Source organism: Amblyomma mixtum, chromosome 3 (assembly GCF_055824585.1).
Source record: "Amblyomma mixtum isolate Tamu chromosome 3, ASM5582458v1, whole genome shotgun sequence".
Classification (NCBI taxonomy): Eukaryota; Metazoa; Arthropoda; class Arachnida; order Ixodida; family Ixodidae; genus Amblyomma; species Amblyomma mixtum.
In genome coordinates, this window is record NC_143014.1 from 149,688,136 (window position 1) to 149,713,870 (window position 25,735).

Here is a 25,735-nt window from a genome sequence, read left to right on the forward strand (position 1 = left end):
TGGAAAGGGGTGTCTGGGAGCCCAATCCGATTTGGTTTCCCTTTCTTATGCTTTTCATACTGCTTTTCATGCAGTGTCACGTGCACAGGGTTTGCACTTTTGCCTTGATGGTGCAGTCGCTGCTGTTACCACTGTTTTATGAAAAACTAACACAACAGATGCATGAGCAAAAGAATAAAATAAAAAGTAAGAACACACTTGACAGGCCCATTCGAATGCATCCTACAGAGACAAGATGTAATGTCTGCATTGTTAGTGCTGCTGTTCTTGCTGCCAGAGGTGCCATCCCTGGTCAGCTTTCGCTCCTGCCTCCTGTCATCACTACTTTGCATCACGTTCTTGTTGCTTCTACCTTTTGACTTTCTCTGTGCTGCTCTCGCATTCCACGGCACTCTGAGCTTCCCGCTGCTGCCGCTGCACTCTGTACTTGGCCACTTGCTCCTGTGTTTCCTGTACCTTTCTGGGCCTCTTACTCCTGTTGCTGCGTTTCAGCTGCTACCTCGGCCTCTTAGTGCCACTTTTCCTTTAACCCCTGTTTTACTCCTTCCTCTCTTCCCTCATTGCACTTTTCAGCACAAATTGTGTCTAGCTGGCAAGCTAGCTGGATGACTTTTTGCTTTTCACAGGTATGTGAGTGGGCTGTTAAACTTGTGCTATCGCATTCAAGAGCATAATTTGGAAGTTTCATTTATACAGTTGAAAATAGGTTGGTTCCAGTTGTGTTTATCTTTGCTTGGACGTACGGTTGAACATACTCTATAAATTGTTGTCTAGACCAGGGGGTGATGCTTGTATGTATGTGCTTCCAGTTGTTTGTAACCACATACAGTGGTTACAAACAGTACGTACAGTACAAACAGTGGTTACATACAGTAAAAGCTCGTTAATTCAACACTGACGGGACCGCGAAAAACTGTCGAATGATCCGAATGTCGAAATATCGAATGAACAACAAAAAACAATGTTTGCCGCAACAGGACATACCTTTATTTGGTTGGCAAAGAAATCTGTTATCGTCGTCTGCTTTTTCGGGCGAATTTGAGTGACTACGATAGCTCTAACAGCTGCCAGGTGCACCGCGGCACACGCACCGTCAGGGATTTATTCACAGAAGTCCTCCCGCACGGACAAGGTTTCTGCAGCTTCTTTCACCGTGCTCTTCGGCATTTGGGGCAACTGCTCACAATCGTCACCTTCTAATGAATCGTCATTGGCAGCGCCTGTCACTTCAATTATTTCATCATCAGTCAGCTGATAGGACACAAAGGCGAGGCACGCAGGCACTGCGCGCTACCCACTCGAGAGCAGCGCATTAAACACGCTGGCAAAGCGCACAATTACCAAGAAAGGCACCGCCTTATGGTTAAATAACCGCGATCGTAGCAGCAAGAACATGCGGAAACGACGACACACGCCAAAACGAGACTTGCTGTCGATAAGGTTAAGCGGACGACACCAACACGGCTGCTGCGACACAACATAGCACAAAGAAAGACGCCAGCTGCTTCGGCCGCCGCTAACCTCGCTTCTCTTGCCCTCTGGATTTGGATTGGATTTAGAGCTGATCCCTTTGTAACGGGCGGACATTGCACAAAAGTCCTAGCCAACTTTGTGACGCTACGGCAGAGTCTGTCCCGCCGTGTCATCTCCACCACCTAACGCTTCAGCCTGCTCCAAGTTTCAAGGCGGAGCTTTGTTGTTTCGACCGCCCTGGCCTTGGAAATGGCTTCGTGTTCATTCATTTCGCTGTCGCTCGCACTGCCCCCTGTCGGTTGACTTGCTTCAAAACCCAGCGCCTGCGGAAGGGTACATCCACTCGGTTGGCAGGGGTGGAGCGATCAACATGACAGCACCACATGTTCGATCGTCTCCTCTTCCTGCCCACACATCGTGCACAAGAAGTCCGAATTGTCCTGGCCGGCAATCCGGGCTTGCCACTTCTTCGTGCGCAGCACCCCCACCCGAGCCTCGAAGAGTAGGGCACTGCCAACGGAGTTGTCATAGAAGCGCTCCTGCGCAATCTCTCGCTTGTGCGCAGTGTACAATCTGAGAGCTGGCTTGGCCTCTGCGTTGGTCTTCCACAGCGCTGTCTCCGTCGCCACCACATGCTGTCGCACCTTCCCTTTTCTCCAGCAGGTGCCTTCGGTGTCAGTGATCGTAGGCAGTGGCACGCCGTATTTGCTCCCCAACGCTCGTACCCTCCTCTTCCAGCGCGTGCACATACCAGAGTACAGCAGACAACGCTGTACTTTATGGGCCCAGCGTTCTTCCCCAAGAGTCCACGAGCGCATCTCAAAATTGAGCTTCGCCGTCGCCTCCTGTGCCTCGAAGGTGGACCATCCCACGTCTCCCTGCACGACCTCGTTTGGGGACGTACGGTAGGCACCCAGAGCCCGCCGTCCCACCTCTCTCTGTCGTCGCTCCAGAAATTCACGGGTCCCCGACGAGACACACAGCACAGCATTCGCATAAGTCAGTCCTGGCACCATCACCGCCTTCCAAACGATGACCATACGGATGGCCTACCAGCCGTACAGTAGCGCCGCTCGTGGCAGTGTTTTTTTCTTTTTGCTCTCGGCGCACCAGCTTGGCGGGCTACGGAGTAAAGTCAAATTAACCGACGCACGGCTAAGTTTGTTCGAATTAACGAGAGTTTCGCCCCATAGACTCCTATGTATAATTGTAGGGACCTTGCGTGCGCGTCAAATTATCCGATTTTCCAAATTAACGGGGGTCGAATTAATGAGCTTTCACTGTAATGGGCTGTGCATGAAATGTGACCACTAAAATGGCAGAAATTTAGTTCTGTAGATCAAATCATTTAGCCAAGATTCTGTTGATACCACCAAATCAGGTTCATTTTCCAAAAAAGCACTTTAAAGGCATTTTATTTATAATATTGCAGTATAATACTGCATCCATTGAATTTGATAATAGCTAAGCTGTCAGAAACAAGCTCCAGCTTCTTACAGCATGCTCTAGTTTATTTGTCATTACACCATCTCCACAGCACTGTGGTAGTACTCTTGGTCATCCATGAAAAAGATATTGTTTACGATCTGTATTTACGCTCCACATAGCTTGTCATTTTCACACTTTCCTACAAGCACTTTTTGCTATGTTATATACGTTTCGAAAAGTTGTTGCTTTTAAAAGTTCTGCTTCCATAAAGCTTGCATAAAGCATATTTGATTCTTTTCCTTACTGTCAAGTACTCAAAACATTACTGGTTAGCTATGCCTTCTTCCAAAATAATGGATCCTTTCCAGCTTGTCTGATGACTTCTGTCACAGAGGAAAGCTTTTTTTTTTAAGTTTCCGGCAAAACATCTTGCATTTTTTATTTTTTCTTCTGGTAGACCTACACAATGATACTGTGGTGTTGGGGGGCTCACTAAATGTCATCCCTGTTCAAAAGGACTATCTTTCTTTTTTAGTCAGTCACAACCTTCTGCATTTTATCAAGTTTTTTTTATTAACTGATCTTCAAATTTCTTGATTGTGTTTCTGCTATTCTGTACTTCTTTTGTTACTTCTTAGTAGTAATAGTGCTAAATATCACACAGTCCTTATACAATCTTTCCATGTTTGAAAGATTTAATGACGTTTTTCTCCAGGGTTGGGGAAGGTCTTTATTCACCTCAGCACTTCCTCCTGTAGCAAGCTTGAGAGAAATACATCAAAGCACTGAATGATTAGTGTAAAAATTTTGTCATTCCTATGCTCAGCTACACACATTGGACAGATTTTCTCTTCAGACTAACCTATAAGGCAGAGTTTTTGCTTTCAAATTGGCCATACCATAGTGCATTCAGTGGCTCAGTGCAAAATTTTTTCTACTAATTGAGTTCAAGATGGCCACACCTAGAAAAAAAAATTAAAGTAGTCTCTTATCACTCTGTTTTCAGTGCTGACATTTGTTTAGGTTATTGCTGCAAGTGCTTTGTTGAGCTGCTGCTTGCCAGAGGTGGGATTCCTGCCTGCTATTGCTGTCTCTTCGTTAAGCGGCCATAGCCACCTTGCCAAGAGGTGTCCGCAGTCAGGGAGTGTCACAGTGCTTTCCTAATGGTCTTTTTGGCCATGTTGAAAGACCTGAGGCAGTTGGAAATTATCTAAGCCCACTGATGGGATGTTGCACCTATCTAACAGTTTTGCTGCGGGATCTAAAGCCTTGCTGGTTACTATTTGGTTTTAAATAAGAAAATATGATACAGTGATATAAGTGTGTTGGCATTGTATTGTCAAGCTAATGAAGCACTACTCAGATGTGACAGTTGACTACAATTCTCACTTTCAAAATAAAATTAAAATGTGTCGTAAAAAGATATGGATTTCAGACCATTATACATTTTGTCATTTCTTGACACCCTCATAGCTGACATGCTGTCGTATTTAATTTTTGTATTTTACATTGTATCTGGCATCATCATTTTTGAAATCTTTAAACTGTAGTTGTAATTACAAAACAGTATACTTGCTACTATGAGCGCTACTTAGGCTTTATTATCAGTTCATTGTGCAACACACCTACGTTAAAGAAATGTAGTGTGTTGAAGCCTCTCTTGCCATGAGACAGTAACTGAGTGATGTGCAGTGATTTATGTTTCATAAATTGTTTATATGGTTTGATTGGTTTCATCAATTTTTCATGAGCCAAAAAAGGCATAAATTTGAATGCTTATCTTTTGCATTATCACACTTTACCATGCATATTTCATTTTATATTATTGGGAAGTCATGATATAATGTCCCTTACTTATAGGATTCATGCAGTGGAGGCCTTTATGGGTCAACTTTCGTCGCATCTACCACTGTTGACGATGCTCATATTTTCAATAAAATAAGCAGTTTAAATAAGAGCAGTCACAGCAGGCAATATAAACCACCATTTAGCCCAAAATTTTTGCCCATCTCCCACTGTCATCTGTTAAGCCTGATGATCTATGCAGGAAAAGGCCTCGAAGCTGGTGCAACTTTTATATGTCTACAGCTGTTCAGACTATACCATCTGAGCATAGCAACCACCTTCAATTACAGAGCTCTGTGCCACTGTGGCACATCTCAAAGGCTTTCGCCACATCATGCGCTGTCAGCGGAGTAAGTTCCTCTATTTATTTTCTGTATGATTATAACTTAGCAGTTGCACGTGTGCACTGGCAGCACCAAAAATACCTGGCTCAAAGGATTTTTTGCTGTTACATGATTTTCAACAACTCTTGATCCCAACTTCACTTGCAGGGCAGCCTTTTGTGTTTAATGTAGAGTGCAGGAAAAACAGTAAAGATTCATGACAGAATCATAATTATTGAATGAAATGGTATAATATAGTGTAATAAGCTGCAGATCTTGTTACATTCACAAACATTCAGTTCAATTCATTTATTTTTCCAAGGTTATGCAAATGCCAGGATTCGGTACCTGGGCCAAAAGCTGCTTATGTGCAGTTTGACTATGCCCAGCTACAGTAACAGCAGCAGTTATAATGTCCCATCAAAAATCGAATAATCTTTGGGCACCAGCTGTTATTAATAGTCAGTAAACAAATACAAACCATCGTATGTAACTTGCAATGCAACTCGATACACGGATTCTTTTTTTCCAGGTGTGAAAATAAGCTGCGCAAAGAACATAACGGGATTACTAAAATCATACTTTGAAAACAAATATGAAGAAAACTTTACAATTTGCAGCATTGGTGACATAGTGTTGGCACTTGCCTGTGACAGATATCTACCCATAGTATTGCAAGCACAGAATTTAATGCGAACTACATTACTGTGAAGGGCAAAGTTTGTTATGCAAGCAAAAGGGAGAAAGCAACTGTAATAAACCCTCATTAACTCTAACTCGCATATCTCAAAGTAATGGTGCAGTCAAAAGTTTTTCAGGTCACATAATAAACTTCTATATGGGCTGTGTTTGTCACCACTTATCTTGATAGGCTTTGGGGCAAAATTTTGGGTGTCTCGAATTCTGGCTTGTGAAAACACGCACTTGGCCGCGGCAAGGGGCACACATTGCCACTCTGTGCTTCACGCAATTCCTGTGCTGGCTGTGCTGGCAAGGTGAAGACGGAGCCCATCTGGTAAGGCAAGGGTGGTCACATGTGGGAAGGAGTGGCGAGATGGTGGTGGCCTTTGTCATGTTATCAGTGTGACCACATGCGTTTCATTGTAATTAGGGCTAAATAAGTTCACAGTATGCATAGTGGAATTGGTATTTCGCAGTAAGAATTCATGGAAAAAGAAAGTGAAGGTAGAGTTTTTAAAATGCCTGATCAGTACACTCAGAATTTTAGTACATACTCTTATCTTGAAGCTCCATTTATCTCAACATTTTCCCCCATTTTTACGGCTTAAGATAACAAGGTTTACCTAGCAGTGAGCCTGGCAATCTACTCCAGGTGACAACCATCAAGTGTGATGCAAAAACACATGCATATAAGTGCAAACATAATTGTGATAAAATAGCAAAACCAAAGCTAGTGTTACAAGTTTACAGAATATTGTTTGAGTTGTCTGCAAGTGTCAGTGATGCGCTAGCTGTTGCTTCATCTCAAAGGAAGGGAATTTGTCTTGAAAAATTGGAGTGTAGGGTGTGGAAATTGTGCTTGCGACCCACTGTGGTACTATTGTGAATGATATTGGGAGTGATACTGGGAACATGAAAGGCATTTTTAGTGTGTGTTCATTATGACATGTTAGTAATGAACTGAGTAATCTTTATTTTTCCGATTAACCCTTCAATTTGCTTTGTACAGTAGTCCACAGACCTGTCTAGAGTGCCGAACTCTGTCCCACCTGCGCCCCGCAGCGCGCAGAGCGACCTCTAGCGGCAGCACCTGGTTCGAGATAGTGCATGTCTGATGCTCAGACCATACTTAGAGATGCGCTATCTCAAACCAGGTGCTGCCGCAATGTACACAGCGGTGTACATTGCAAACTCGTAGTCTTTTCTGTAAGTGTGCTCTAGTTAGCACTAATTCCTTCATTTCTGGCAAAGTTAGTGTCCTTCAGCTTGCAAATAGGGCGGTTTCTTATGCCAGCTAGACAGCGTTAAAAAAACCCCATTTTTTTCACAATACAGTGAGCTTGGTAGCATGTCTTTCGCTATTTTCTTGGGGACAGATTTTATCACCAGTACTAATGTGTTTTTCTTTTTTGTGAATTTCCTGCATCATGCGCAACTTTGAAACACAGAATAATTCCACGATCCCCAGGTTGTTGATTTCAAAAATCCTGGTGTTTCAATATTACAGTTTCCAACTATTTTGAAAATTTGTAAGAAACTGTATGTAAAATACAGTTTTACATACAATTTTGTCTGTGCATGTAAAAAATTTACAATTGCTGTTTTAGATTAGAAAATTCACGACTGGCTTTCTTGAGGCCTGGATGTGCTGTTTAGGCTGAAAAATGTTTACTCTTAATTGAAATGATTAATGGCACCTGAAAGAGTTAAGGAATCTTTTGTTTTTGGTTTCATGACTGCTACCAAGTCTAGCGTACTGTAGTTTATGTGCGATTCAACGCCATTATTATGCATGCACTAGATGAGAACAAGCTCTCTCCGGCTACGGCGACTGTGAAGAAAGTGCGAGGAGGGAAACGCAGGAGGGGGAACGGCGGCAGCGCAAAGAGCAGAGTAGCGCACTGGTCGCTCGACTGAGGCGCGAGGCTCATCGGCGTCGGAACCCTGTGCGCGCTGCCCAAGTCGAAATCCAGAGCCACCTCCGTTTGGCGCTTCGTATTCCGTACGCGGTCACCTACGGTTCGAGTATCACAGCAGCTGCGGAAAAAAATCACATTACCAAGAAGAGTAATCATCGGCAAATTTTTTTATGCTCTAAAAACAGAATGAGCCTGATAGTTTACACAAACATTAGCAGCACTCTCTTGCTGTTATAATTGCTTCACTTGTCATAATTTTTAAACCATTTGATGTCTTGTATCCCAGGAGCTTAAAGGGGCACTGAGGAGAAATTGAAGTTGACTTGCATCGACAGAATACCAGCTCCTGATTACAAAAACGCCACTCATACTGACGACAAAGCTCTTGTAACGTAGAAAAGAGCAAGAACCAAAATACAGGTATCGCCGCCACAGGCCAAACTCGCAAGTACAAGCGTGATGACGTCATAGGACAAGACAGTTTGCTAGAACCAATGGTTCTGGCAACTCTATAACCCGAGAAGTCACAAATCACTGAGGCGCAGCCAATGCATGCGCAAATCTCCTTGACGTCGCCAGATGGCGCCACGTGCCCGGCAGCTGCGCGCGCGCCTGAAGCATCGGGACCAATCAGCGCCTGCTCATCGGCATTAGGCGGGCTCCCGGTATTCCGCTAGCGGTAACAAGGTACACGGTATGCTAAAGGTGTCTATTTGCGAGAACTTCATTGACGACTTCGAGAACGAGATCCATCGTAACGCTGGCAAAACGCCAGTGCAAACGTAAGCGAAGCGAGATGCCTTCAACGTGCGGCCGGCGGTAGCTTTCTTTTCGGCTGCTGCTAGGCCGCACTGCTGGCCGCCAGAAATCACGGAGTCTGCGTCACGTCATGTTCATGTCATGTTTCACGTCACTTAGTCCTGTGTCGTCATAGGAGAATCCCAAGTTTGAATCAGAGCGGCGGGAAAAACTTTTTCAACTTCGAATCCAAATTTCTTAGAAATAAATGCATCTTTCGCTGCCGGCCAAGTGGCAACAAAGCCATGACATGCCGAACTATCGGATTTTGCTATAAAAAAATATAATAGTGCTCTCCTCAATGTCCCTTTAATGTTCCAGATGCAGTTTTCTCAAATGTTTTCCGAAGTATTCATGTGTGGTTGCTGCAGCAGCATTCTAGTGGACACAAAGTAGATTAGTGGTATTGTTTTGAAGTAGTGTGATTTTTAATGCGTTGTACACTATTGCATTGCGAGTGTTGTATCGTACTTAACCATGCATTCAAATTTGTGATCCCTAGTCTGCATATGGCCCCTTGATGTAATGAAGAGTGTGACTGGAGGGTCGAATAGTTATGTACCACTCATTGTGGTGGTGGTGCAGTGCAACTAAACAAACTTTCCGAAGTCAGTTTTGCTGCATATTACGAAAAAATGTGTTGCCAGATTTATTCACAACCGGATACATAAAAAAAAACACATTTTTGTGACTATTGCATTTCTAGGCTCTATGCATCAGCTAGCAGTGATTGCTGGTCATGACAACTGTGGAATAGAGGCAGAGTGCATTGATCAGTTCAAAGTGTTCCCATTGTTTCCGGTGTTTTCAGTGATCAAGTCCACTACAATCCTGACATCATATAGAACAGTGTCCACACATTTCTTTAAAGGAGTACAGACATCAAATTTCGGTCGCATGTTTTCTCTTTTGTAATGATGCGCAAGATATGCTATACATGGATCACCATGCTGCATTTGCCTGTGACCGCTAAATAATTTATAATCGACTTTCTTCTCTCACCTGTTTCAGTTTCGGTTTCAACAGCCAAGCGATGGCAATGATGTTAAAGTTTGGCATAGGTCACTTGAACCTTGAGAAAAATTGCGGCATAATTACTGCTTTGTCTTTAGTTCACTACAACACTAAATCCAACCTGTCTCAAGAGCCAGAACACGAGCGAAGAAGCAGCGATTGCAGTTTTTCTAATGCGTCATGTGTTCTATACGATCCTTTGACATTATAGCCATCACTCCGCTATTGAAACAGAAACAGGTGAAAATTATCAGCGGTCGCAAGCAAATGCCATGTGGTGATCTATGTAGTATCGTCTTATGCATGATTACAAAGAAGGAAACACGCATAGAAAAATTAGGTGTCGACACTCATTTGAAAGTTCTTAAATTTGAAAGCATCATTTTCAATGCTTAGAGGCTTTCAGATTTGTAAGATTACTTGCAAACCCTTGAGCAGCTGCCAGTTTTTGTGATAACTGTTTGTAAAAATAGTACTAGTTTTACTTTGCACGTATTGCAGAGTTTCAGTTCCTGTACTTTTGATGGAATGTTTCACTTTGTCTTTTTGTGAGCTGATTTAGTGTATGGTAGTTAAGTTGGAGGCATTCTAGTTCAAATGCGTCCCCTCTCGCAATTCCCAATTCTCCTTTATTAGTTTTCATTGCTCATTACTGTCAATAGCAGAGTGACTGATGTGACCGCTGTTATTTTCAGTATCATTTTCTGTAGTTATTTACTTATCCTTACCAACCACGTAGCCCTGCTTCCTTCATTGAAAGTACAAGTCCTAATGGCCATGTCTAGGGTTTGATGTTTATCACACACAAAGGTATGGGGTAGCAGGGAGGATCAGAATACTTTTTAATTACATACCGCTAGATTCAGGTTGCTTTGGAGGGTCTTTCTTGAGTGGAGTTCTGTTGACACAGTGCGGTGATTTATGCAATATTTTTTGTCTTAACCCATTTGCTTCTGCAGTCCATTTGTGACGGCACAGCGCGGCCTGGGTTGCTGGCAAGAATTAACAATAACTCGCGCTGAAAAGGTCGCATACGAGAAATTTTTATTTTATTCGGCTCTCATGACAATCACAAATTTCATCATCATCAGCCTGACTACGCCCACTGCAGGGCAAAGGCCTCTCCCATGGCTCTGCAATTAACCCTGTCCTTTGCCAGCTGTGGCCACCGTATCCCCACAAACTTCTTAATCTTATCCACCCATCTAACTTTCTGCCGCCCCCTGCTACGCTTGCCTTCCAAACTTAGGGCAAATAAAATTTGTTTTGTTTGTGAAAAATCTTAAAGCAGTCAAGTGCGTGAAGTGGGAAGTGGCACCTGTCGCACTCCTGATAGCTTTCGCCATTTTCTTCCTCAGCTTTGTACACTAAACATTTGCGCCATGCTTTCTGCTATACCGTCATTTGGAGGTGTTTGGCGATCAAAATGGTGCTATTGAAAAGCCTCTAGACTTACTTAGGATGGAGCTACGGCTGGTTTCCTGTGCTCTTGTATTGATGAAACACAGCCACATGAACAACCATTTCGACGACACAAAATTATCTCACGATGTAGCACATTCTTTTGCAGTCACTTTTGATGGAATATATAGCTGATGTAAACAGCCAAATACATGGCATTGGTAAATGTCTGCTTGCATGCATTTGGATTTCCAAGCCGGGGCTCAAGGTACATCTGAAGTTCCAGGCTCAGAGTCCGAGTAATAATCCTCATCTTGTAGATCAAGTCATACTCACTGCTTTCAAAATCATCTAAAAGTTTAGGGTACATGCAGTCTGCATCCCCCTTACTGCAAAAAAGCAGGGCATGAATTTCAGTGCCCTGGTAACTTCAGTCTTCCTGTGATTCCATGATTGTTCTCAAAAGAAGCGACGAGAAAATAATGTTTTTCTTGCGATGTATTTTCGAAACTAGTGAAGAGTTACCGTCATCTGTCGCGAAAACTCCATCCAAAAATTAATGGCCGAGCATGTGGCGCCGTTTGTTGATGAATATTTAAGCAAATATTTTGAAGCGAGGACAGTGAATCTCCCTCTTTGGAAGCAGTTGGGTTAACTCTTTCCTTACCACGGGAAAAACGACCATTTTTCACATGTCTCAGACAAAATTTTTTTTTAGAAAAGGTGGGATAGATAAAATTATATAAAATGCATAACAATAATTCAGATAGAATGCGCTTTATAATGAAATTTATTTGAACACATATTCTGCTTGAAATGCTGTGAAAAAAAATCAGTAAACACAACAAAAAGTAAAAAAGAAGAGAAGTTTTGTGTTTATATGACAATAACTTTCCAAACACTTGCACTAAAAAAATTCTAGAATATACAAAACAATTTCAATTCTTTCTAAAACATGGCATTAAAGTTTGAAAATTATAACTTGAATAGTTTTCGAGCTAGAATTTTTTTTCTTCATGCCTCTTGAAAAGGCTCGTTTGAGAGTGCCCTTTATATGATTTTTACAGTCCAACAAAAAAAAATTGGAAGTGTAATGTTATGCGCCAAACGAAAGCTTGGTAAGCGTGGTTTAAAAAATACAAATCAAAACTTATTTAATTTACGTCAAAAATTCAAAAAAAAATATAAAACACAATAAGTATAGGTGTGATATTGCGATATATAGTATGCGATAAGTATAGCTGCGGTGTAGCTGCAGAATCGAAATCCGACGTTACAACATCCTCGTCCGAGTCACTGCTGCTCGGAGGATCTTGAAAATCAGCTGCAGAGGCTGGAGAATCACGTGCAGCGGGACTCTTCCGAGCGCGCGAAGCGCCCGACCTCGACGCGACGTCATCCTCACCGCGTATTATGTCGCAATAAGCCTATGCTCCAAGGGCACTTCAAAAATGCATGACTGGCGGGGAAATTACGAACTAGGCCGAAAATGGAACTAACCGTCTGAACAACAAACCAGATGCGCCCGCACAAGCGGACAGGAAAAAGAAAGCGAAACTATCAGGCCAACGTTCCGGGATCGGTTTGCGCAGTTACAGCGTCTGAACCAAAATCCGACAATGCAACATCGTCACCAGAGACTCTGCTACTCGTAGCATAGATAATAATTGCAGTCAACGCAGTAGAATTGCGCGCAGCAAGGTTTTTCCGAGCGCGCGCCGTCTGTGCGCCCGACGCCATGCACGGAGCGTCCGCGCCGTACCCTCCGCTTCAAGGGCGTTTCAAAAATTCGCGCGTCGTGGGAAAATTGCTCTCTACGCAGAACCCGAAACTGTAGTCTCTGGAGAACAACTTAGATGGCGCCACATCACCGTAACGGCTATAATGAGGAGCTTCGGTTCGCACAAACAGACCGGAACGAGGAATCTGAACGCACAGGCGAGCGTTCTGGGCTCTCGTTGCCCAGTTTGGGCTTCGAAACAATACCTGACGATACAGCATCGTCGTCAGGGTCCGTGCTAATCCATACATCAAAAATATGTGGTGCAAACGCAGCGGAATTGAGTGGAACGGGGTTTATTCGAGCGAGCGCCATTCCCGATGATGACGGCTTGTTCGGAGCGCCCGACGCCGCACACCCAACTTCAAGCGCGTCTCAAAAATTGCCGCTTTTTGGCAAAAATATAAACTAAACAGGAAGTTGAAGTTTAATGTGTGAACAACAAACCGAATGACTCAGCAAGTCCGTAGCGGCCCCTGTCGCGCTGCCGTAGCGCTTCGAATTTTTCGATCGCCGGTGATCGAAGCACAGTGGCGTGGTAACGAAAGAGTTAAGGGCTGCCAAGTTAACTAGCAGAAATATGAGCAAAGCTGGCTCGTTTGTTTTTCTGCACAACTGTGACAAATTTTTGTTCGAAGCATTTGTGAGATTTCTGCTTTTCCTTAGCCATTACTGCCTGTTACAGCTTGGCATGCCTTTTGTGATTAGATAGTCGTGTGAAAGTATGTCGTGAAAATGTCATTGTGCCTTGAGCATTTAAAAGCCGTGCATTCATTGAATGTTATTGCAGGATTCTACTTTACGAATGCCTTGTCCAGAGAGACATAGCTTGCAGCAGTGTGTGCTCTGGCATTTAACGGTTGATTTACTGCATTACTGATTTACATCAGCACATGAAACTGAAATGTGTGACACTTTTGTACTACATATTTGCTAGGCTGCATCATATTCCATAGTTTGTGCACACGCACTTGCAGAGGCACATTTTCGAGAAAAATTATGATTAATTTGTTCTGTTAGACCTAGTCTTCACTTTTCGGTTGACTTCCTGTTGTGTCAATAATAAACGCAGCGGCTTTGCGTTGGCATTAGTAATGTTATGTTCCACATGTCACATCTGGGAGTGGCTTATAGGCCTCTTGCGCTGGAGTTTGAGGTAACGTGGCGGCGCCTGGTGGCAGCAAGGAAAAGCTGGCTGGGTAGTACCAGGTTGGGTAGTAGTGAGCGCTGGCTGTGGCGGCGTACCTTTCTAGCCTGCGTTTTGCTTGGATTCGCACGTTTTTCTGCTCTGTTGTGAGTGCGACAAGGCTCGTCACTTGTGACCAACCACGCCGCGGCCCGGCCGTGGCTTAGTTTTTAGAAAACCGACGCTCCGTGTGCCTTAGGACGAAATGCAGGCAGCAGAAGGAATCGGCGACGCCGATCCGCCCGAGAGGCCTCGCTCAGTCTCGAAAAAGCATCACCGTCGTTACTGCTGCGTCGTGGGCTGCCACGAGCAAGAAGGTCTGAATCCCAATATCGAATTCCACCGTTTTCCTTCAAGGACTCACGAAGCGGAGCGCCGGGCGCGCTGGATAGCTACAGTTCGACGCACTGAGTATGCGAACCTTCGCGTTGTGCTGGCTGCTTCGCCTCCCTTCATGTTTGTTTGGTTATCCGCGTTGCTGAAATTCATTCTTTTTGCACATGCAGTCCGGACGGCAAACCGTGGGATGCAGTGCCGAACACCAGCATATGCAAGCCACTTTGTGGGTAACGAGCAAAACAATACCAGTCATCCCTCATATGTACCTACAATCTTCCCCGCGGTCTACAGCCGGCCTCATCCTCCTTGTGTTCGTCTTCTTTTGGCGCTTACCTCTCTCAAAAAATGTATATTTAGCGAGCAGCCGCATATGCAGGCGTAGAATGAGAATTTATGCATTCTACAACACAACTTGTCTAGTACATCCCTATATAGGACCAAGCAAGCAGCAAAGCAGCAAAAAGTGTACCATGACAATCACCAAACAGTAGGGAATGCGCAACAGAGCAAGCAGCAAAAGGTGAGAAACGAACAGCATAATTCAGAGATCATATCAAGGGAATGCACAACACAGCAAAGAGCACAAAAAAAATGCATGGTATAATTATGTCTCAACATCTCACTTCAGATAATCACTATTAAGGCAAATCGGCATATCAGCAGGCATGCTGGTGGTTCACGACTAGAGACCCGCGGCCACTGAGACAATTGACGATTCGACCGGTGCAACGTGGTGAGGTGGCCAGGTGCGTGCAAATGACCACAAATGGGGGGGGGGGGGGGGGGCGAATTCGCTGCGCACTACGAGCAGCCCAGCGTCGAGAGTGAAATGTGCACATTGTCTACCTCAAACCAGCACGTATGTGGCAGCGCGGAATCACTGATAACAGCGAACGTGTTCGAGCGAGGTCGTTTTAAGGATGAAAAGCTACATCAAGAATCTTCAATAAACAGCGCGAACGAAGACGAGCACAAAAGACAAGAAAACGGACGACACAGCGCTTGTCTTTTGTGCTCGTCTTCGTTCGCGCTGTTTATTCAAGATGCTTAACCAACTAGCCCGGCAAAACGTGTTAATACAGCAAGAAAACGACATCAAGCGCGCAGCGCACGAGCTCGCGCTGCAGCGTTATTCGGCTGCGAGCTCATATATGCATTGCATCATGTTAGCATTTGCTGAAGGAACAGAAGGCGGCTACTACAAAACAGGCATGACTACTTGTTTAGCGAGATGCAGTCAGCAAAGACTGCAGGAGGCCCACAGTTTCGTGGCATGCTGAAAGACCGGTGCTGGCGCGGCGTGTACCGTCGTGCGATCGAGCAGTCCCGTATACATGTCTGTTTAGCGCTGCTGCGAATTCATATATTGCAAGTATTTCATCGCGTTGGTGCGCTTGAATGTCGAAGCGTGCAGACCTTACATGAAGGTTCAACTTCGTACGCGACTCTCTTCACTTGCGAATGACACCGCGCTGAAACTTCGCCGCTTATTTCTTGAACAGAGTACACGTACTTGGCGTTGCATAATTTCTTCCCTTTACACAGCGTGCCAGCCCTGAAAAAATCTTCGGCGCCCGATATTCGCTGTAGGCCATGGCAAAGCACAAGCGAAAGTCGCGGGTCCGTACTGCCAACGCGCTTTCCGAAGCAGACGCCTGAGCCCGGTACTACCCAGCCGAGGGCAGAGGGCGCTCTTTAGCACCATTTTCGCAGCGCCCCCTGGGCAATGCAAGAGGTCTATTGGCCTGTTAGCTGCGTCTGAACGAGCCTTGCTAGTGTTGTCATATCAACGTCTGATACCTTCAGATGCCTTCTTACATACTTCAGGTGACGTGCATTTATTGTATCAGACACAACGAAAATTTGTGTCACGTTGGCGTCCGCGCTTCGTCTGTAATCGCCGCAATTCTTTCGTCGTGCACTCGGTGCGAGCCAGAGTGTCGAGACCTCTATTTCTCTTGCGCCGGCACCGTTATCATGCCCTGTATCACGCCTTCTTTCGGGCAACCGATAACGTTGAGAAGTAGAAACGGGCGGCCGCATTCGCACCTGCCGCTAAACTTTGCGTGGAGGAAATAAGAAACCAAGAGAAGCGGACAAAAAGTTGCGAAACAAAAAGTAGGGCAGGCAACCAGCGCACCCCCTTCCCATGCCCCCTTCCTCTCTCCTCTCCCGGCAAAAATGGCGGCGTCTAGCTTTGGAAAGTAGATGGAGGTCGCCCGGACCGTCTCGTCGGCAGCCGCAGCTGGTTTTCGCTCTAGGGCATTGGGAGTGTAAACGGGATCCTCGAATAACCACCCCGTTGATGGCGCTCGACTGCCTCGCCTCTCCTGAACAAGGTGAAAGCATAACCTAGGGCGGTTTTGTCAGAGGCGTAGCCGCTCACTTCCGCTCGTCGTCTGCCAACGCGCTCGCGCTGCATCTGACGGTTCGCCCCCGCACGCGAACAAAAACAACGCTCTCCTCTCTAGTGTTGTGACATCTAGCTAATTGCAAATTAGCGAGCGGGGGAGGGCAGACCTATTGTTGGTGACGTTGTGTTACATGGGCAATCGCCGGATAACACGAGCGACTGTTCGCTGGTGTTTCTGCGTTTTTGCTTTTCCTTTGCGACGATCGCGGGCACGATGAGATTGCGCGACAAAGCCAACGAAGCGCGCTCGCTCGCTCATGACCTCCCTCGACCGACGCGCTCGGTCGGTCGCGCTGCGCCGTTTTCTGTTGCTTCTTTCCTCAAACCGAATATAGACGCCGCCGCCTACTCGGCTGACATCCCGTTTTCCGAGCCAACGCACTGCCGTCGGTTCTTGAAGAGGCTCCAGTGTGATATAGAAAGAAGGCGGGATTGTGTTTTGTGCGTGCGATTGTTGCAGAAAGGTTTTATACTCGCTGTTCAGTTTTAAGAGACCCCGCAAGTCTAGGCTTGCGGCCACTGGATGGTTTCGTCTCTGCTACCCTCTCATCGCTCCGAGTGGTCTTCATCACGCACGTATTTGGGCTTGTCGCTGCAACGTAGCGTTCCTTCTGATGGACGTAGTGAGGTCTTCGCGCCCTAACGGCACTCATCGGATACCTGCCACTGTTCACAACTGTGCTTTGAAGCGGCTGTTGGCACTTTCTGGACCTGTAGCAACTGTAGAAATCATCGCCATCGTCTTGCGCGCTGTAGATGAATGCGTGAGTGCAAGACCAGCTTTTCTCATTCATTGCTTCATCGCATTTACAATAGCATGATGCAGCGGATTAATGTCTTGGACACTAATCGAAGCCTGTTGAGCCACGGCGCAGTTTTTTTTTTTTGTCTCTCAACTTGTGCTTCTTGTATTTTGTTGCCACTCTGTATATTTTTTAATGTTCGCCAGCAAACTTTGATAGACCTCGTAAAGTATGTCATTTGATTTACACGGCCCAGCTGCTTGTTGCTGTTATTGGTAGTAATATTGTTAGACTTCCAAGCTGTTAATGGATCCCATCATGTGAAATGGGGCCTATAAATTATTGGTGTGGGCATTTGCTTTTGTTGAGTTTTATTCGTGAAAAAGTTTCATATTTATGCCTATGTTGCCATAGTACCTGCTTTATTGTTGGGGAAGGAATATCCTTAGGAAGTACTGTTAATAAGATGTTCGAAGCTCTGGATTTCTTGAGGGGCGCAATGTGAAGTGCACTGCATTGTTTTATGTGACAGCGTTCTGAATCGTAGCAGGGTTGCATTACACCTGTTCAAGTGCTGTTGTCGGTTTTTTGTGCAGCTAAAGAATGTCTAGCAGTCAAAGCTAAGTCATATGTGCGTGCTAGACGTTCTTTGGTTGACATGGTGCATTTAGATGTTCTCATGGTTATCAGAATACTACAAAAATGTTTTGGCAAGCTGTTCAGTTTTTAATAGATATGTAATTTAACATGTATAGTTGAGGGTTTGATAAAAGCTCATCCAGCAAGGAGGAAACATTATAGTAATGAAAACGGGCAGTTGCCTCAAGAGCAAAAAGGAAAACAAATCTGACATGGCGGTGATTCAGCAGCCGCAACACAAGAAGTAAGCATCCTTGCTGACATGTGGGCGAGATGCTAAAGTGGATATGTGTGGATTAGCAGTCTTGATTATTTGTGTAGAAGCTCAAGTAGTGGGGGTATCAGTGAGCATTCTTCACATTAGGTGTGGCCTCTCTTTACGTGCTGTTCAGGTAGCAGAATTCATGCTGCATTTTTCTTGGCTATGTTGTACTGATTTTGTCTCATTTGGTTACTGAGATTGCCATATTCACTGATGTAGGCATTGTCAGATTTTTATTTTTTGTGATTGCATGTATAAATTACTGCAAAAGGCAAGTTGTAATAGTTCAGTTTTCAGAGAACTACCTCTGACAGTACTTACTTTGTTTACCATTGTTAATACACTGCTCTGATTACTGCAGAAGACCAGTAGGCAGTCGCAAACCCTGTGGGGTGGTTTAGGAGCATAGTGCAACGGTTGTCTGAAAAAAATCTACAATGTGGCTGCAGCATGCGGTATGCTGTGTTCTTGCAGCTGTAGTGCTATGTTGTGACATAATCTTGACCCACAATTCTTTTCTTCGTCCTTCATTTAGATTGGTGTAAAATGATCAAAATCTGTATCCTGGATGTGCTGATTTTCTTCTTCGCTGTTGCTATTTGTTGGCTTTGCCAGTCGCTCTCTGGTGGGTCACACTGCACCCAAGAAAATTTAAGGGTGGCTCACAGGGATTAGGGCTCCGAAAAATGCTGCTGCAGTGAATATAATAAAATGTTTTTGGTTTGTTTTTGTGCGGTTTGGTTTTTGGGGGTTTAACGTCTGAAAGCGACTCAGGCTATGAGGGACGCCGTAGTGAAGGGCTCTAGAAATTTCAACCACGTGGGGTTCTTTAAAACATGCACTGACATTGCACAGTACACGGGCCTCTAAAACTTCGCCTCCATCAAAATTCGACTGCTGCGGGTTCACCCTCTAAGCTTTCAGTTTACTTATGCCATGATTACAGTTTAAGTACCAGTTCACCTTGGGTTTGTTCATTGTGCAGTCTTTTAAAGCTGACAAGTTATTTTATTGAAGTTATTGAAGTTGTAATGTCTATTAATGAGCAGTTGAAACATGACCTTTTGGGCGAATAGAGAGTAGTGAGGTAAAGCTTGCACACATCTCTTTATGCTTTTCTTGTATAGGGGGCATACTAGTGACAATTTTGGTGCAGCTAGAAAAAAAAAAAAGGTCGCCGTTAGTGGATACTTTCGCCACGTGTGTTGATTTTTTTTTCATTCTTTCTTCAGTAACCATAAAAAGGTTTGGTGGCATTAACTCTTACACACAGGAACATTTAATAGAGTTTCTTTTGTTAAGTGGAATAAAAAGAAATGTAAAATAAATTGTAGCACACAATTTATTGTGTATTTTCTTTTGTTGTTCACAGTCGTGGAGTATTGTGTTCTTGTCGTTTGAATGCCTCCGAACACCCAGGGTACTGCTATAGCAGCTAAGCAACCTGCTGCTGAGTATTTTAATGATTGCAAAATGAGGCATCTCTGCATGCTGAAATTATGTGCTACAAAGCTGTGGAAATGTGTAAACTGTTGCAGTATAGCCATTGTAATGTGTAACCATTCTTTTTTTTTTTTTTTCCAACCTATCAGCTTGGTATTGAAGTCACTTTTGATAAATATAATGGAACCCACGTGCCCCTATTCTAGCATTGTTGCCGGCATGTTGTTCGATTTGCACTCGCTAACAGTTTGATGGTGCTCACTCATTGTGCCTGAATTCCAAGAACACTCTTTATTTCTTTTTGCCTTTCAATTTTTTACAGCTCTATTAAAGAGTGATGATAATAGGCAAGTGGATGCTGCCTTTACTGGATGTAGGCTGAACAGGGCAAAAGACAAGGAGCTAGGGTTCACAGTTATGCAAATAATAAATCAGGATTTGTTAGTGATGGTGGTGATTGATGTCTTGAAGACTGAATTAATTAAATACCGGTGCAGTTTACAGAGCTTTACAAAAGTGCAATTGCTCTTTAGGTAATCATGAATTTATTCTCTTCTTTTTCCCACATGATCCGGGAACTGGGTGGGACGTCTCGCCTGCAGTATAATGTGAGGGACTGACAAGTTGTGACAGCACATGTTTGCAGTTGTGTACCTGCACTATGCCTCGGTCAGCTACGATTGCTGCTGACAGGTGCTCTGTCACTTGTGAAGGTTACCGGCATGTTGTCATCTGCCCTTGTTAGCGTGACAGCTTTATCACTAGGCCAACACACTGGCAGATATAAGTTAGTGAAGTGCACGCTGCCCATATGACAGTGCTGTTAAAGCATCTGTCTGCAATGTAAGCATGAGCTCATCACCCTGATGCGTTACTGTGGGTGGGAGTTCCCGCACTTTCTGAGCACCCATTATCAGAATCAGGTGGTAAAAAGTGAATTGATCTATGAATATCTCAAGATTTATTGCACTTTGGCAAGTTCTGTGAACTGCATTAGTCTCTAATTGGTGCGGTCTTTGAGATTGCTGCTTTAATTTAGAGGATTAGATACCATTACAGGCAAACTTAGTTTAAAAGCAGTGCCTTGCCACAAGATCTGGAGTAAGTTGTCAGGTTCAGTTGTGTTGGATGTCACCAGTTGTATATGCAAGCCCCCCCCACCACCACCTCCCCTGGCCTTCCCCATTTTTTTTTAATGTGGCATCCCCCCCTTCCACTGCTTGCACGAGACTGTAAGCTGTGTGCACTCCCTCTGTAATACTGTGACACATATTCTTTTTCGCTGCTGTCTTGGCTCATGTGTCCATGTGGCTGCTATCGCAGAGGCAGCCCAGGAGCGCGGCAGTGACGAGGTTCGGCAGGGGGGCAGCGCCACCAGCACCCCTGTCCTGGGGGGTCGGGTGCCGGATGCTACTGCCACACCATCACGCATAGTGGTGAGGGGCCCCTTAGTGTTCTCCTGAACTGGCACAAAACTGAGTCTAGACTTGCATTCACTCTATTACTCTCCGCATGTAATTAATCCCAGCTTTTATTTCCTGCGAAACAAAAATTATTGCTGACCAAATGTTTAGGGGAATCCCCCAAGGTGGAGAAGATTTGCAATAAGGGAGTAATTACTCATTGACGTCCACCTGAGCGCAGCCATACGGCTACAAAGGAAAGCTATACAGCTTTCTCGGAAACTTCGTAGTTAAAGAAAAATTCGTCCTGGTCCGGGGTTCGAACCCGGGACCACCGCTTCACCAGAGCAGTCGCTCTACCAATTGAGCTAACCGGGACAGCATTTCAGCATTTCACCCTAGAAGAGCCGAGCACCAGGCCAGGGGAAAACTTGTACCCATTAAAGAAACCGGTGGGTAACCGGCGGCACTGGGGATCGAACCCAGCACCTCCCGAATGCGAGGCGGATGCTCTACCACAAGGCCACGCTTCGGTTATAAAAGCTTGCCGTCCCGGTTAGCTCAATTGGTAGAGCGACTGCTCCGGTGAAGCGGTGGTCCCGGGTTCGAACCCCGGACCAGGACGAATTTTTCTTTAACTACGAAGTTTCTGAGAAAGCTGTATAGCTTTCCTTTGTAGCCGTATGGCTGCGCTCAGGTGGACGTCAATGAATAATTACTCCCTTATTAAAAATTATTGCTCATGTGTCATCCTTAAGTGGCCCATTCAGTAGCAGTCGCCAAAGAAAAAAGTATCTTACGAAGTTACTGTAAGAGTTATGTGCAATTAAAATTAGCCTGGCTGTTGTCATGTTACACTGTTACTGTGAACTTGACCTTCCCATTCAGCATATGTGTGTATGATGTATAGTATAATCAGTAGGGGTTTGTGAATGTAAAAATTTTAATGTACGAATAAAATATGAATACGAAGAAAAATGGCTTCAAATATCGATCTTCAAATAATTTGCCCAGATATTGTGGTTCTGCCACGGTCAAATTTATGAAAGTCGGCATGGTATTCTGTTGCTGGTGAATATTCAGAATTTCTCGAGTATCCATTTCTTGAATTGAATATGAACTGAATATAGAACATATTCGTATTTGAAATTTTGAATATTTGCACACCCCTAATAACCAGCTTAGTTTCTATCAAAATATGTGCTCCATATATTTACCGTATTGAGCAGGTTCATAAAGCATTGAAGGGATTCCAGGTGTATCGAGAATTTCTCCAGGACACATTCTAATAGCATGGAATGAAGCCCTTCACTTCACTGTGGAGGTAACTGGAGTAACTGTCTCTCTCTGGGGCCTCCCATGTTCCAGAGCTTCTTCTCCAAGCGGTCCCTGAAGCAGAACCCTCTGAAGCGCACAAAGAGTGTGAGCAAGCTGGAGCGGGCGCGACGAGCTGAGGCGCCTCAACCGCGGCTTCGTGGTTCGCGCTCGCACGAGTCACTGTTGCAGTCACCTGGTGGCCCCTGGGGCCTGGAGGGGGCCAGGCTGGGTCCTCTGCATCCTAGCCTCCGAAACCACCCCACACAGGGACAGGCTTGGGTAGGCTTTTCTCTCTTGTCTCTTCATGGGGATGCCCTTGGTGTGTTTCAATGAACTGGACCTTTTACTCTTTGTCATACTCAGTGCATAGGTGTCTGTTTTTGTTAGGGTGACAGTTTTGAAACTGTTGACAAACTTTGAAAAAGAGTTGAAATCTCGGTAAGTTGATGTGGGCTTATACTAAAAGGTGGTGTGTCAAGGAGCAAAGCACGGAAAGGAAGGAAGGGCCCTCTTTTCATTCTGTGCTTCATTCCATGGCACACTAGCCTTCATCTTTTGAAATTTTATAGCTATAACTGAACCAAACTACAGTGATTGCTTGCTAAGTGGCAGTGTTTCTATGCTCCATTTAGGCAGAAGTGCCTGAAGTAGAAATGTAGAAATACCACACTACAGAATGTGAAGGGTGGAACAGGCACGTGTTCCTGCGTGTACTACTCTCATCTTTCATAGTACTGTATTTCTGGGCTTCAGAAGAATGACGAAGTAACTAGCCCTGCCACTTATCTTATTGTACCAGAGGTAGTGTGTCTGAAGCACATTCAGTAGTTTATTCACAGAGGAGGTGCAGACCTGCCAAGGTAGTGTTTCTCTGAAGGGCATTCGCTATTTCACTCGTGTAGGAGGTGCAGACCTGCCTCGGTGGCTTAGTGGCTGTGACGTTCAGCTGTTGAGCCCAAGGTCATGGGATTGAATCCTGGCCATGCGGCCACATTTTGATGAAAGCAAAATGCAGAAGCACTTGTGTGCTGTGTGATGCCTGGGCTCGAGTAAAGAGTACCAGGAGCTGAAATTAATCCTAAACGCTAATCTGCGGTGCCTTATGTAACCCATGAGCTGTAGCTTAGGGATGTTAAGGCCCATGATCTATACCACACCATTTATGAGGGTTTTCTTTTTGTGCTGCAATTTTTTTTGTGTTCTCAATTATGCAGGGCCCTGCTCCACGGGGTGCTGGTGAACATTGGTTTGAGTTGGCACCCCGAGATGGCCCCGCCTGTGTGTATGCCTGCCGGTCACGACAGCAGTGCCTGCACTGGTTGGCCCGGTTGCGACAAGCTGCACAGCCGCAGCGGGACGCTGTTCGGCGCACCGAGAATGGTCTCCGCCTTTGGGTTCTTGAGGCCAAAGGCTTGGCACCCAAGAAGCGGTACTACTGTGAACTGCGTTTGGATGGTACGCTCTATGCTCGCACCTCAGCCAAGCTCAAGGCTCAACTCTGCTTCTGGGGGGAGCACTTTGAATTCAGGTGGGTTGTGCCGGCCCATTTACTTTGTGGCGAAGTAGACTGAGAGTTCAGTTTCTGTCGTGTAATCTCACGGATACTAGTTACCTTTTAATTCCATGTCTCTAGTCTAGTTATGAGGCACAACAAAATAAATGTACAAAATTCCAGATTGCAGATAAGGTTTGGCCTGAACCATAGCAGTATTTTATTTTGACAGTTGCTTTCAGTAAAATGGTGTTTCACTTTTCGTGTGTGTCATGTTTGGTACTGGTGTTTATTTGTTCAGTTTGGCAGACTGCTTTGAATGTAAAGAGGCCCAGCCTACTATTTTGGCAGCAAAGCCCAACTAGAAGGCTCAGTCAATTTTCTGCTTATCTATTCATTGTCACTATGAGGGAAAGAAAGTGTGCAGAGCATTATTAGCATTTATTCCACAGAGAATTACGTTAGTCATTTTATCAGCAGAACATTATTTGCATTTATTATCATAACAGTAAAGACTTTCACATCGTACTGGGGCCTTCATTAGAGGCACTTCATTACTTGTTGATTCCATATCTGTCATTGGTCGAAACCTGTATCGGGGGGACAGCATGCAGATTGTTTGTTGTTCACACATGAGCAGGCTCTGCTATCATGAGGCGAGCGCAATGCTATTGTTATATTTTTGCTATCATCAATTGTTGACCGTATTGGTACACACAGAGTATTATGCTGCAAGCTGTTCCTTTTAGTGTGGCTGCCTGCATGCAGTGAACGCTGTCTTAGCTTGGTGGTTGAGCCTGTTTCATGTGTCCCTTTTGCCAGCTGCAGTGGTTGTTGGGCATGTGGATTATGGAGTAAGTGTAAAGCTACTCTGTGATAGTTAGCAGGCACCAATCTTCCTTTGTGCACCTGCCTCGAACTCAACCGCAGTGCCAAGTGGTTGTTTTGGAGAACCCTTGTAAAGCGCACCTTTATGTGAGTGCTTGCTTGTCCAGCGGGAGGGATGAGGAATGTTGTGCATTGTGCCGCAGCCACCTGCCTGCAGTGGGCTCCCTTACGGTGACAGTGTTTCGGGAGGCTGACAGGCGCAAGCGGCGGGACAAGAGCACGGCACTGGGAATGGTGACAGTTCCTCTGGTGCCAGCACGTGCGCACCACGTGACGGAGAAGTGGTACCCTCTGGTGCCTGAGCTGAAGGGGCCACCAACACCAGGGGCCAAAGAGAGCACGCCTCCCTCAGTTCGGCTCAAATGGCGCTATCAGTCACTGGAGGTGCAGCCCTTGGCCTCCTACCAGCCTTTTCTTCAGGTACCATGCTCCTCTTGCCTCTACTGCTGGGGATTCACCAAAGTAACAAAAAAAATTCTGCTGTAGGTTCGTCTGGTTCTCCTTCTGGTTAGAGTTCTTTTGTGCACTTTGTAAGCAGTTTCACTTCTTAGTGTTAGTGCTATGTGCTCAAGTTACGGATGAGAAAATGCATTGCTGTCATTCAACTTGTTTTATTTTTGACATTTTCTTTATGAAAATCTTGCAGTTTATGCTTTGGCTGTTAAACCATTTATATTTTGGTCCAAATGTTGAATCATCATTGTGCCCCCCCCCCCCCCCCCCCCCCCTTTTGTCTTTTTCCCTCTTTATCCTCCTTCAGTTTTTGTGTGAAACTGTATCAAGAGCATAATGGAATGTCTCAGAAAAACATAGTCTTAAGGGGGGAAGCAGCTCTTGAAATCGCAAAAAATCGCCGGAAAGTAGATTCTTCAAAAAAAAAAAAGATTCTCCGTACTAAACATACTTCAGATTATATCTACTGTATATACCATGATGAAATCAATTCCT

General features: G+C 44.9%; 1 protein-coding gene and 1 non-coding gene across 6 annotated transcripts in view; one reads left to right on the forward strand and one right to left on the reverse strand.

Moving 5' to 3' along the window:
• Positions 1-25,735, forward strand: part of raskol (Ras GTPase-activating protein raskol) — a 94,427-nt gene that overhangs the window by 15,180 nt on the left and 53,512 nt on the right. For 2 of the 5 annotated variants that reach the window (XM_089581507.1, XM_089581508.1), the window contains exons 4-8: positions 5,037-5,096; positions 21,011-21,123; positions 22,459-22,686; positions 23,622-23,935; positions 24,931-25,207. In XM_089581507.1, coding sequence (XP_089437633.1) covers positions 5,037-5,096; positions 21,011-21,123; positions 22,459-22,686; positions 23,622-23,935; positions 24,931-25,207 — 992 coding nt within the window. The other 3 variants (XM_089581510.1, XM_089581511.1, XM_089581509.1) reach the window with 3 other exon arrangements.
• On the reverse strand, positions 21,395-21,468 carry TRNAT-GGU (transfer RNA threonine (anticodon GGU)). The gene has a single exon. It is a non-coding gene; the product is annotated as a tRNA-Thr (tRNA).